This window comes from Argiope bruennichi, chromosome 11, assembly GCF_947563725.1.
Source record: "Argiope bruennichi chromosome 11, qqArgBrue1.1, whole genome shotgun sequence".
Lineage (NCBI taxonomy): Eukaryota > Metazoa > Arthropoda > Arachnida > Araneae > Araneidae > Argiope > Argiope bruennichi.
The window spans coordinates 88,255,122-88,270,124 of NC_079161.1; the positions used below are offsets into that span (position 1 = coordinate 88,255,122).

Below are 15,003 nucleotides of genomic sequence, written 5' to 3' on the forward strand. Positions count from 1 at the left end.
AAAAATGAGAACTGAAATCAGAGTCGTTCGGCATTGAAGTCTTATGTGCACTACAGAGTAATTTTCATAATTTATAATACTTCAAAGAATTCTTCAACAAAAATTTCACAAATTCAGTGAAAAATTCAGTTTTTAATTTTATTTTTAAAAGGATATAAATGCAGTCAATAATAATGTTTTAGGTTTATAAATATATTTCAAAAAATTATGAAATTTAAATTTTAGGCAGTCTTTTGGCCTTAAGGAATCATATTCTTCTAAATTTTCTTGACTCTCCAAATTTCAAATAAATAAATAAACTTTTCTATCTTCTGCATTCAAATCTAGCTGATTCCTTAAATTCTTAATCTATATCTATATCTTAATATACTTATAAATAAAGCTCAATGTGTGTGTGTGTGTGTTGGCGCTCTACAGGCCAGGTCATTTGACATGCAGCTACCAAATTTGGTACATGTATACCTTAGAGGTCGGGAATGTGCACCTGGGGTCCCTTTTTTGAAATTTTAATTAGAATTTTAATTATTAATTAAAAACTAACTTTCCCGCCAAAAAAATCTTCCATTTTCCCCACCGCCAACTTTCTCGCCAAAAAAATCTTCCATTTTCCCCACCGCCAAATGAGTAAAGCTTCAGGGTTGTTGTTTTTTTCTCCCAACAGTAATGAAGCTAGGGTTAACATTTTTCGGCCGATTATTTCAAACGATTCTGTTTATTTTCTTAATGTTTTATGCATTTAAAATTAAACATTGTTAATGAATCCATGTTTCAGTTTCTTTCTGAAGTCCTTTAGAATTAAAATAAGACAAAATGAAGGAAATTAAAAATGTCTAATCTGCATAGCGTTACCCCAACTGGCGTAGAAAAATTCAAGCATTTGCATTACCGTAACTAGGGAAGAAAATTCACGCATGCGCATTGTGTTCTGATTGTTGACATGACAACCATAATCAACGGATGATTTAAATTATTTTTAGGTTAGGTACATGCTTTTGTAATTAAATTGTATTTATGTTAGTTATATATATTTTTATATATGCTTATAATTTTAAGTACATCGTTTTTTAAACCTGTTTCCAACCGATTATTTTAAAGGATTCATTTTATTTTCTTAGTGTTTGATGCATTTAAAATGAAACATTGTTAATGAATCGATCTGTTCATGATGAATCTGAGAAAATTTTGTTAACAAATTCTTGAGATATTATATAAATTAAGAAAGATATTCTTTAGTGCCCATAAAGTTTAAACGCCCAGTGAATCTGTTATCAGTAATCATATTATTAAAAAAAAAATGCTTTGTTTCAGTAAAAAATATTATTATATTAATTGCAGATTAATCATTTACACTTTAATTTAAAGCATAAATTCTACGAGAGGTAACAGAAAATGAGAGAGATACATATTACGTTATGACGAATATGTCACGAAGATTGGAAATAACAAGGCTGTTAGGTTGAACAAGTAATCAGATTTATTCAAGCAAAGTAACTCTCAAGCGTACAGGACCGATAACTCGCCCACAACTGGTGACACTTGACTTTATATACACTCTCAGAATGTTCGAGAAACATCCAGATAGAGCATTTAAAGAAAGATCTAGAATCAACTAGAAACTAGAGAAATAATAAATAACATTTTAAATTAAAATTCCAGTCTTTGGATAAAACTGACTTGGCTGGTATTCGAACCTGGGTCGTGAAGGTCTACAGTCTCGTGTCTTGCCAACCAAGCCACAGGAATTGATATCAGTAGTTCATTATGCGGCATTACTCCCCTTCAAATAAAGACAGCGCCCCGCTGTCAATCAGGTTAAGGGCTTTTACTCTGGAACGTGTCATGGGACCCTTGTAAATTTCTTGATTTTCGGCAGGTACGACATTTTCATTTTGACTGTCCTCAATTTCAATTTGCTTGTCGGGATCATGGTATGGTTTCATTCGCATTCGGGATTCAGGGTCAAAATCTTGCACCTCGTATGTTACGTCTGATAAACGGCGTAAAACCTGGTAAGGCCCAAAGTACCTCCTTAAGAGCTTCTCGGAGAGTCCAACTTTTCGGACTGGAGTATAAATCCATACGAGATCTCCAGGAGCATAAGATACCATTCGGTGTTTGGCGTTGTAACGTCGACGGTCTTTATCTTGGGCACCCAGGGTTCGCACTCGGGCTAACTGTCTTGATTCTTCAGCCCTAGCAACCATCTTAGCGACGTAATCATCATCTACATCATTGGGAGAGAATGGCAACATTGTATCTAACGTCGTTTCGGCGTCGCGTCCATGAAGTAAAAAGAAAGGCGTAAAACCTGTCGTCTCCTGTTTAGCGGTATTATAAGCAAAGGACACAAACGGTAAAATTTCGTCCCAATTTTTCTGCTCTGTATCCACATACATGGACAGCATGTCGGTCAAAGTTTTATTAAAGCGTTCTGTCAGTCCATTTGTTTGAGGGTGATACGCCGTCGTGAAACGATGATCGATATTGCACAGGTCAACAAGGGTGGAAACAAGTCTTGCTCGGAAAACGGCTCCCCGATCCGAAATAATTACTCGTGGAGCTCCATGTTTTAGAATAATTTCTTCGAGCAAGAACTTTGCTACTTCTTCGACTTCGGCGGTCGGCAAGGCTTTTGTTATGGCATATCGTGTCAAATAATCTGTGCAGACTATGATCCATTTGTTTCCCCGACCAGATTTTAGGAAATCTTCCGAGGAGATCAACCCCAATGCGATGGAAAGGTGCTATAGCTGGAGGGATGGAAACTAATCGTCCAGGTGGTCGTTGAGGAATAGGTTTTCGTCTTTGGCAATCCCGACAATGCATGACATATCGGACAACATTTCGGTACATCCCTGGCCACCAAAATCTTTTGCGGATTCGGTCGTAAGTTTTTGCGAAACCAAGGTGGCCTGCCGTAGGAGCGTCATGGAAGTGTCGAAGTATGTCGACTCGTAGATGTTTCGGAATGACTGGTAGCCACTTTTGTCCAGCTGGATCAAAATTCTTTCTGTATAGAACCCCGTCAATTAATTCAAATCCTTTCTTTTCTATGGATCGGCTGTTGTTGTCAATGTTAATTTTTACAAGGTCTGGATCTTTTTTCTGTTCTATTGCAAGGTTCATACTCGTGGTAACGGCTAGGGATTTGTCTGTTGTATGAGTCTCATCTTCCACTGGATTTCTCGAGAGAGTGTCGGCATCCCTATGCTTCTTACCGGTTTTATATTGAATGGAAAAATCATGTTCTTGAAGTCGAAGGGCCCATCTTGCAAGCCTTCCTGAAGGATCCTTTAAACTCATAAGCCAGCACAACGAATGATGGTCGGTTTTAACTGTAAAATGTTTTCCGAATATATATGGCCTAAATTTGTTGATTGCCCACACAATGGCGAGGCATTCCCGTTCGGTAGTGGAATAATTTCTTTCGGCTTTTGTCAAAGTTCTGGAGGCGTATGCGATTACTTTTTCAGCTTTATTCTGGATTTGCACCAAGACAGCTCCAATACCATAACCACTGGCATCCGTATTAATTTCTGTAGGGGCATTTTCGTCGTACATTCCTAATACAGGATCAGACGTAAGGGCTTTCTTCAGACTGTTAAAAGCTTTCATTTCTTCATGACCCCAATGAAACTCCGCACCACCTTTTAGCAGCATCTGCAAGGGTTCAGCGAGATAACAAAAGTTCTTGATAAATCGCCGGAAGTATGAGCAAAGGCCAAGAAAACTCCGTATATCATGTTCGTTTTTAGGGGTAGGAAAATTGCTAACGGCTTTCTTGGTGTGTTTTTGACGGTCACCAAAAAGTCCTAGTAATCCATTTTTAAACGCTTCCCAGGAATTCAAGTTGTCTTCGTTGTTTTCAAACCACTGCTTAGCAGTGCCATCTAGGAAGAAATATACATTGGCGAGACACACCATGTCATCCCACTTGTTGAAATGGGCAACTCGATCATACTCCTTTAGCCATTTAAGAGGGTCCTCTCCAGGCGTTCCGGAGAATGTCGATGGGCTCCTCAGTTGTTGGGGCGTAGGAACAGTCACTACTACGGGCTTGGCTTCTACCGACATTTTTGTCCTTTTTCTGCTTTCTGGAGAGTAAAATCCAAATTCGGGAGATAATCCTCTCAATCGAAGGCTCCTCCGTAGGTTTTCGCTATCGTCCACGGTTGCAGGAATAAGTGAATTATATGACTCTCAAAATTTGATGTTTTAAAATATTTTGATGAAGAATCTATTAAAGTTGGAATTGCGTAAAATATTTAATGGTACGACCGGAGTTTGCTTAGCGCAATTTTTAAAAATAGCCAACAACGTTCTTGCGAAATGTTCAAAAGCAAAGGAGCAGATGTCCAATTATATTACATAATAAAGATTGCCAGCTTTGGCGCGTTATCGCAACTTGGCGAAGAAGGGGGTTAAACTCCGGTTCAACCTATTTAATTATTAAAATTTAAACGAACATTAAGATCGGTGAACCGACTGGTCGCCAAAGGCGGCTAGTATTACAATATTAGAACAATCGACAATTTCATAATCTAAGCTAATCACTCTTGAGAAACTCTGAGCGATGATTGACTTCGTTGAAATGGTCGATCGTTTTTATAGAATAGTGAAATTTTCAAAAGTCGATCAGCTTTAGTGATTGATTTAGTTGATAGGAGACCAACTCTTTTTATTTAAAATATTAGCGTCTTAAGGATATTTTATTAAGTATGACTCACAGGGCACAGGATATACGCAAAAATTTAAAATTCTCAATTCATCAGCATTCATTGATTCAAATTATAAAAAATATATTTATTTCATTTCGAAAATTTGTAAGCAGATGTCTATTATTAAATGTTTGCAAATTAGCTTTTGGGCTCCCCTTGGAGCAGTTTTCTTGTCGATATTAAACCATATTTGCCTTAAATAAAACTGTTGCATTGAATTACTAATATAGGTATAAAAAATGTTTCCTTGCATCTACTTTTCAAAAAATATCATGCTTCATATTTATTTAAGTTCATACAGAAACGTGCTAAGAATTATATTTTTATATATTTAATTTGGAATGATGATTTACTTATTTTTTTAATTTTTGCTTTTGTCAATATGATGGCAACGAGTTGATAACATTTAATTTTTGTCCCATTAACGTTCAACATGCTCGTGCGGCTTAAATTTTATTTTTATTTTGCACGAAATAAATTGTTGAAAAATATGATGAAATTATTTTTTTTAATTCATTAAAAATAGAAAATTAATTTGTTCGTTAAAACATTCGCATCACTGAAAAGATTAATTTTTGAATTTCAATATGATGTAAAAATCAACTTTGTGATGTTATATTTTAGAAAGTTATAGCGGAAAATCGCCAAACTTTTGCTTAATTTTTAATTAATTAAAATTAAAATTAAAAATTCAAAAAAAATTGCTCCTAGGTACACATTCCTAGCCTCCAAAGTATATATGTGCCATATTTGGTATTGAAGTAGAACGGTATGGCCTGTAGAGCGCCAGCACACACACACATTGAGCTTTCTTTTAAGTATAGAAAATATAAATATAATAGATATATAGATATAAAAAAGCGATAACGTGCAAACAAAATATGCATCTAATAGAACCGCAATAAGTTTCTGTACATACTAGTAAAAATTCAAGTAAGCAAGTAAAAAATCAAACAAAGAGAAATGTTGGTACAAAATGAACAAAGAAAACATGTTTGAAAATTTATAAAAATTAGGAAAAGAAAATAATAGAAAATCGGTGTTACTGAAAAGTTAATTTGTTGCACGTTAAAATGAAGTAAAAATCGTTTTCAAAGTATAATGTTTTTTAGAATTCACTGAGGAAAAAATGTGTTTTGTGGAATAAAATTTTGATCATTTTCAGAAACTAATTAAAATTTTAGAAGCCTCTTTTTTAGTGAGTTGCTTAATGTTCAAGAAAGAAATGTATACAAAATTTTGTATCCTTTAATCAAAAAGGTTGTACAGTAGAATGCTTTGTATCCCCTCGTACATTTCTCATCACTGAATTTACAGATAGTAAGCCTGCTTATAAATATTGTCATGTTGATTTTACTTGTACATTTATTGATATTATATTTTTATATTGACAATTAGTCTAAATTATCAGTCCTCCAAAAATAACAAATTTTATAATGGCGAAAGCTACATTTTAGTGATTCTATTTAAACAGGCAAAAGCAAATATAATGTTGATAATTTATCTTATTCTGAATGCATTAAAGTGACCAGACGCTCACCTTTCACATGATTATATAAATTTCCAAAAACGATATTTTAAAATATATGCAAATAAAGGCATCATTTGCAAAACAAATTGCCAAAATTAGAGATAAGAGCTATTATGCGGCAAAATCTTTTGTGTGTGTGCATTTGCTTCGCCTTTTAATAAAATATTCTATTCGCATAATTATATTTTAATGCCTTGATGGAGCTTTTATCTGAAAAAGAATTAATTTCTTTCCCGGTATTTCAGTGAAGTCTGAATATAGTTAATACAGCAGAGTTAACCACACAAAGTATCGAATAGGCTTAACAGCGATTAAGAACAATCTTTCCGAAGTTCATTAATAATAGAATAATATTCATTTTTTTTGTTATTATTATTAAAGAAGAAATCAATAATTCGTCGAATATTAAACGCTTCAGCTATTCAGAATGGGGGAGGAAAGAAAATATTATTCTTTTCACTAGAAAAGATTTAATGACAAAGAAAAAGCTTGCGCCATTATTTTTCGCTTTTTATTTTCCGTCTTAGCATCGAAAATAAAGATGCATTCACTATTTTCCATTTTTCAGAAATAACAAGCAATTGCTTTTAATTGTAGTTACTATTGAAAGCAATAAATGGTTAATAGCTAATAATTTAATATAAATAATTATGAGTGGTTTTGAATACATTTAAAATAACAATGATTATCTTTTATTATTGACTCATTCGCGCAGACAATTATATGTCAAAAATTTATTTTCAGCAAAAAAAAATCAATTTTATATTTTTTTTAATTAAGTTAAAAATTTAATAGCAACTACATAATTTATAAACTCAGTAAAGCTTTCAAAATCGGTATAATAAATATAAATTAATCAATAATAAATTTCCTGATAAAGAGTGAATGATTGAATAAGAATATTTATTTAATATTTATCTTTTTACTTTTATTGCTTTGTATAAACATTCGATTTTAATAACGGCTATTTTTTTTATACACTGATTACCCATTTTTTTAATAATGTGCGTTCATCACGAAAATAGAAAAATCGTCTGTTCTTATAAAAACTGTTCTGAAAGAATGTTAGTCCAGAATTCTTAGTTCTTAATAAATAATTTTTCTGGTTTCATTAAATTTTTTATTGGATTTATACGTTGATAGATGTAGTACATAAATGTTTCTGATTTGTGAAATGTTGCGAGAATTTAAATAAGAGTTCGCGTACTAGTATCGATAAATGTATAAAACATCTATATAAACATATTCTATAGAATATCTACCTAGAAAGCTTTTCAAAAAATATGAAAATTATTTGAATAAGTCATATTCTCTTCCTAAACATACTAAAGAATGAAAACTGCTATTTCGATAAAATTTGTAAATAAAATTATGATAAAAAATGATATTGAAAAGGCACGCATTCTATAAAAATAAAAATGTTATTTGGAAAAATAAAAGAGTGTTATTAAAAATCTTTTATTTAAAATACATGCAAGAAATGGAAGTTAAAACAACAAAAAATTAAAAGAAAAAAAAAAGAAAATTAAAGAAATATTTTCTAAAACCTAAATACAAAATAAAGTTATTTTAAGAAAAAAATTAATATTAATTGCATTTAATTTTATTTTTTTATGAAAAAAAATCACAGTTTTATTTCGTATATTGCCAATTTATCACTTGATTGTGTTAAAATAGTATAAAAATTCGGTAAATATTAATTGTTTCATCCAAATATTAATTTCATCTAATAATTAATTGTTCATTAATTGTTTCAACGAGATTTAAAACATTGCCTGTAACATAGATATCAAATTATGTAACACCTAGTATATTTTTTGTTTTTGTTATTTTCCATTCATTTTTGTTTGGTTTGAATCTCAGAGGCGTAATTTGAGAGTTAGTGCTCCAATAAGCTCTGATCACTTAATATCGTTTTCTGTTTAAGATTTTATTTTATACTAGCCGCCTTTGGCGACCAGCCGGTTCGCCAATCTTAATGTTCGTTTAAATTTTAATAATTAAATAGGTTGAACCGGAGTTTAACCCCCTTCTTCGCCAAGTTGCGATAACGACCCAAAGCTGGCAATCTTTATTATGCACTATAATTGAACATCTGCTCCTTTGCTTTTGAACATTTCGCAAGGCCGTTGTTGGCGATTTTTAAAAATTGCGCAAGCAGGAGGTTAAACTCCGGTCGTACCATTAAATATTTTACGCAATTCCAACTTTAATAGATTCTTCAGCAAAATATTTTAAAACTTCAAATTTTGATTGTCGTATAATTCACTCATAATATTATAAAGGCCTTCAGTCATAGCCTGATATGTATCTCTCTCATTTTCTGTTACCCCTCGTAGAAATTATGCTTTAAATTAAAGTGTAAATGATTAATCTGCAATTAATATAATAATATTTTTTACTGAAACAAAGCATTTTTTTAATAATATGATTACTGATAATAGAGTCACTGAGCGTTTAAACTTTATGGTCACTAAAGAATATCTTTCTTAATTTATGTAATATCTCAAGAATTTGTCAACAAAAATTTCTCAGATTCATCATGAACAGATCGATTCATTAACAATGTTTAATTTTAAATGTATTAAACACTAAGAAAATAAAATGAATCGTTTAAAATAATCGGTCGAAAACAGGTTTTAAAAAAAATACTTAAAAAACGATGTACTTAAAACTATAAGCATATACAAAAAAGTATATAACTAATATAAATACAATTTACTTACAAAAGCATGCAACTAACCTAAAAATAATTTAAATCGTCCGTTGGTTGTCATGCCAACAATCAGAATAATGCGCATGCATGGATTTTCTTCGCCAGTTACGTTAACGCAAATGCGTAAATTTTTATACGCCAGTTGGGGTAACGCTATGCAGATTAGACATTTTTAATTTCCTTTATTCTGTGTTATTTTAATTCAAAAGTACTTCAGAATGAATCTGAAACATGGATTAATTAACAATGTTTAATTTTAAATGCATAAAACATTAAGAAAATAAACAGAATCGTTTGAAATAATCCGTCGAAAAATTTTAACCCTAGCCTCATTACTGTTGGGAGAAAAAAACAACTGATGCCTTACTTATTTGGCGGTGTTGGAAATGGAAGATTTTTTTGGCGGAAAAGTTGGCGGTGGGGAAAATGGAAGATTTTTTTGGCGGGAAAGTTAGTTTTTAATTAATAATTAAAATTCTAATTAAAATTTCAAAAAAAGGGACCCCAGGTGCACATTCCCGACCTCTAAGGTATACATGTACCAAATTTGGTAGCTGTATGTCAAATGACCTGGCCTGTAGAGCGCCAACACACACACACACACACACACACATTGAGCTTTATTATAAGTATATAGATTTATATTTGCTAATTAGATTGACTTTGCCTGTTTATTAAATATTAATTATGTCTAAAATTTGTAGTTTTTCCCCAACTTTGATAAGTATAGTTTGTATTAATTACAAACTAAAAACTTCTTTTTTTTTTCGTCGTATCATTTAATTCTTACAACATTTCAGTAGGCTATAAAAATCAAATGCATCAACTTCATAAAAACAGCCTTTTTCAAAAATATAAAGCAGATTTACATTTTTTTATTTCTCATGAATTGCAATAGATACAGATACAACAGAGGAAAATTCAAAATGTTATCTATGCATTCAACATCACAAGTGGACTACTCTGATCCTCCCAGAAACACACGGATAAATCTGAATGAACGGACCGTAGGGCAGCATTGGCAGGCACTGAAGTTGAGTCTTAAGGGCCATCACCGGCCACGGCAAAATCCCACCCATGGCTATACGTATCGTCATCTCTAGGAGGATAGCCGACCCGACACCATTTCTGTAACTATCTAGGTGGCGAGAACCAACTACCATACCAGAAACTCATCTTCATTTCTGAGGTATTTCCTTATAGGATTATGCCTTCAACATGAATCATGTTATATGACAAACCACTTATTTCCACACATGAAGTAACTGATCATTGAGCTCAATGCTGTAACAATTCGATCTTGAAGATGCTGCGAAATAGCGAACAAGGTAATTAAGCTCATATTACACCGCTTGTTGCGAAATTCCAAACTGTCTTTTTCCTTTGCTTATGGACTTCCTACAGTTATGATCGAAAGCAGTTCAGTTCGGGACGTGGGAGAACGATCGGTGTGTTTATCTTTATATGTGCTATCTTCTATGAATTTCTTACATCATCTGTAAATATGTTGGTGGGAGGGGGGGGGACTGCAAGCAAAACAGCAAAATGCAAGCTGTATAGTAACAATGGATGTATATTGCAATGCATAAAACAACTTTCCCTGAGATATCGTCGTTTTTCATTTTCTTAAGGAAACTTTTGTTCATTGTATTTTTAAAGGTATTAGACCTTAAATGGTACATTCTTCATATTGCTTTTAAAGAGACTGTTCGATCGCATAGAATAAAAATTTTGAATTTTCATCTATTCAGTGTGGCATCATACGGATCTCAATTTTCATTTACTAGAATTGCCATCTACTAGAAATCCATATTTTATTTCTATATTACGATAATAAATATATATTTCAGATATTCTCCTATATGTTTAGTGTATCTAAATTTCTCTAATACTTTGTATGTAAACACAATTATTAGCAAACACAAATAATCAGATCAAGGATGAATTCTATCAAAATGAAAGATACTCTTATGAATATATAACGCCGTTCACTTGTTAAGCTTATGATAGGAAAAGTGATTTTAATTTCTCCTTAATGGATATCAGGTCAATGCTTTTCTATGACAAGAATGAAGATTCTAGAAAATGCAAGAATTTATCTTTGTTAGGAGCAGAGATCTCAAAATTCTTCAGGAGAATTCCATGTGCCCTGTCGCAAAACGATATCGCTCTCATCAGCAAGCTAATAAGCTGTGGATGCTGAGCATTAATACTGTTGAGTAATTACCTATGCTTTGTTTGCTTGTGATGTTAATTTCTACAAGTGTTTCTTCTGTGTATATCATAATCCTGTTATTTTTACCTGTATGTCAGTAATTTTTGGAATATTCATGAAATGTAGCCTAGTTTTCCATCATCTATCTTGTTCAAAAGAATTTATTTTACATCTACTGGACGATTTCCATAACATTTTATTCTGTATAAGCCATTTTTTTTTAAAATATCCTTCAGGCAGAACACTTTTATTTCTAGCTGTAATTTGGCGAAAATAACATATAGCTATAAAAAAAGTATGATTGCTTTCTGCTATTGGATGGATTTTCTTTTATACTTATTATTTCACTTTTTGTCATTTTTAGCACCCAGGTACTTTTTCCCTGGAGAATTTTTTTTTTGTTTAAAATAATTAGTTTAATTACCAGATCAGAATACGTACAGAGTTCAAGAAAAAAATTATCCGTTCAAATCCTCCATTTTCTGCTTAATTACTTCGCCTCTTTTGGAAGTAAGTCATTTTCTTCTGCAATTAATTCAACTCGTTTTTGGAATGGCAACTAGAACAATTAGAAAAAATATAATAGTTTCCTAATCGGTTAAGAACAAGATAAGCTATTTGTTAAGCTTAATTATTTTTAAAGTGACATGCCTTTTCTGTTTTTATTCAATAATGGTATGAAATATATGAATTTGCGAATATAATTTATAATGTTAAATTAATCCATTTTTAACATAATTTCTTTTAAAAATATTTGTTAATATATACATGTTTCAAATACAAAAGATAAGTTTTACATTGGGGATTTTATTGAAATTAAATATAATTCATTTCTCTGACCAACCAACTAAATAAGACTAATAATAACCAGCGGGACTGGATTCGTATATTCTCTATTAAGCTAGTCATGAGAGAGAACAGCATTATTCAACAATGGGAAAAAATAGTTACGAAATATTAACTTTGGCGTGAATTTAGCATTTTTACTGAATCTGTAGCGTCATTTTTGGCGAGTTATTTGGCGATTAATCCCTGGCATGCGTTAACAGCATCTAATAATCGAATCTGTGTTTTAGAATCATTTTTCTCAACAGATTGAAAAAAAATGAGACAAAATTACATTTGTCAAATTGCATTGAGACAAAATGCCATACCAAATTTGATATATTTAAGTCATGCCATTTTTGAATTATCGCGTTTATATGTCTCAGAAAGTACTGACCGACAGACAGTCAACCTGCATTTGGATTTGGCTCAAAACTTGACAGCTGTCTACAATATAGATTTTAAATTTGAATGCCGAATTTTATCTATCTAGCTCCCTTCGCTTTGTAATTATCGTGTTAACTTCTATTCGAACAGTCGGACAGGCAAACTTTCTCAGAATAGATTTCAGACAAATTTTGACAGAAATCTGCATATTTGGTGTATAGATAATATATCGAATTTCAACCGTCTACCTCAAGCATTTATGTTATATTTGTCCCAGACAGACAAGCATTCTCCAAAAATGTGTTTTTCAAACTCAGACAGGTCATTTCTTGACGATTATGATACTTCCTTTATACTAAGTATATGCGAAAATAAAAAGACTTACTGTTGCAACTATATAACAGAGTTATTGTTGTAAAATTCAATTTATTTGAAGAGACTTGGCGCATTTAAAGTTTAAACGACTTTATTTTGAATTTTAAAAAAAATATTGCCAGACTTATTTTATCTACGGTTTTATGAAATTACTTCAAATGAGTGTACTTAATTTCAAATTAAATCCTTTAATCTTCCTTTAAGATTTTATGTTCCATTTTTTTGTACTAAGTAATTAATAAGTCAAACAAAAAAACCCCATTTTAATAAAAGTCGCCGTTTTTAGACACCATTCATATAAAAACCATATGATTAAAGAAATTTTATAAAATCTACTTTATCTACATACAAATTATGCATATATTTCTTATTAACTTCTATAATATTCAATTAGCTTTTATTAACCTTTTAATTTGTTTAGCACAAATTGAACTATTAAATCTAATAAGTACTTTTATCATTACAGACAAACATGAAACCTAACTAATCTGATTCTTTTAAACGCAACTAAAATCTACATCACCTCATTCTAATTAAAAATCCACTTTAAGACATATTTAATCGACCAAATTATAAGCACTATCTTCAAGGAAATATTTTATTTCAAATTAACATCCAGCCTTCCCCTCTCCACCCACGCTAAACAGCAAAGAAAAGGGCGAAAGTTCATATCCCAGAACAAACAAGAAGACAGCCCATCCTCCTTAAAATCTCGAAGCAGCAGAGCCTTAATCTAGCAAGTAATTACACAAAACGGCTAGTAAATATGAGGCGCCTCCTGGTAGCGTGATCCTACACTACATATGCCTGCTGGCCTGCAATCTAATTTAGTTTAAAGGTACACTCATAAATTTCGGTAGCTGCACTGTTCCTAGCGGGGAATTGCCTCTTACGGAGCGGCTCAAGTGTTTGACGGGTAATTAAGACGAAGGGGATAGTTAATGTCAGGTAAAATCCCTGTTTTGGATAAAGTCGTGCGTACAGCACGTGTTCCAGATGGATGAAAACGCAATAAAAACATTGTTATGACTTTGGTGAGTGAAGATTCCCCCAAAGAGCAGGTGTTCTTTTTTTTTCTATATCGTCTGCATGGTATGGTGTTCTGGTCCTTTTATACCATGGGGATATTTCGTGTTTGTAACGGGTGGGGGGGGGGGTTATAAGTTTCGTAGATCGTGAGTAATTTTGTAGACTTATTTAAGGTTTTAAAAGTTTAAGCGAGAATTAAGATTGAAGTTAAATCTCAAGAGATAGAAGAAAAGGGGGGCATTTTTTTCGTGCGTGTGTGTCAGGATAAAATTTGCATATTCGCTTTGTTCAGTATAATAGCTGGAAAAGTTGAGTTGTTTTAACCTTCAGCGATGAGTATATATATAAATTATTTATTATGGAAAGTTAGATAAGACCAAACAGGTGGTGGTCGTAAAGGTTTTTGATAAACCCATGAAATATTTGAAAGCGATTTAATATTTTGTTATATTAATAAGATTAAACGAATTAAATTTTATGCAATAAAATGTGAAATTAGCATTTAAATTGCATCCCATAAATACAAAAGTCCATTTACAGTTGCAGTGAAAAAATACTTGAGCTTAATTTGCTAATAGTTCCGTACTTTAATAATTAATATTTCGAGAAAATCTCGGAGTAGTATGACATGAATATAGTTAATGGAAAATGCGCTCGATAAAGCTTAAAGGAGAAAGCATATTTAAAAGAGGAATACTTGATAATGGTTAATATGCTTAAAATTATTATTTGATATCCTTTAATAACTGTAATATCTCATATTATAGCTAACTGAATCAAAACCAAAATAATTAGGAACTTAAGAGCGTCTTTTAAAAGAAGGGCAAGTACAATAACGCATTGATATAATCATTTAAAAAAAAAATTTTAATCTTCAAAAAATTTTAACAGTATTCATAAAATAAATATTTCAACGTTAAAAAAATATTCATAATGAATCTTCCACTTACAGGTAATAAATATCGTATCAACACATTTTTCATTATTTATAAAATGTTACAAGTGATATTAAAGAGGAGATATAAGCAATGTTATTCAATTCTCTCTATTTTTACCTTGATGGCACAATGTAGTAATACAGAGAAGATGAAAAAAATGAACAATAGGGAAGCAGAGAAGGTAAACACGACACACAGACCATAAGAAAGTTATAAATAGAATTTCTGATAAAGTTTGTAATGCTCACCCGTATCAACAGATGATGATA

At 31.7% G+C, this 15,003-nt stretch overlaps 2 protein-coding genes across 2 annotated transcripts in view; one reads left to right on the forward strand and one right to left on the reverse strand.

Moving 5' to 3' along the window:
• Positions 1-15,003, forward strand: part of LOC129957419 (enoyl-CoA hydratase EchA19-like) — an 81,829-nt gene that overhangs the window by 16,796 nt on the left and 50,030 nt on the right. The gene's annotated exons all lie outside the window — the stretch shown is intronic.
• On the reverse strand, positions 1,770-2,405 carry LOC129956721 (uncharacterized). The gene has a single exon (XM_056068656.1). It carries the CDS (start codon positions 2,403-2,405, stop codon positions 1,770-1,772), a length of 636 nt encoding a protein of 211 aa, XP_055924631.1.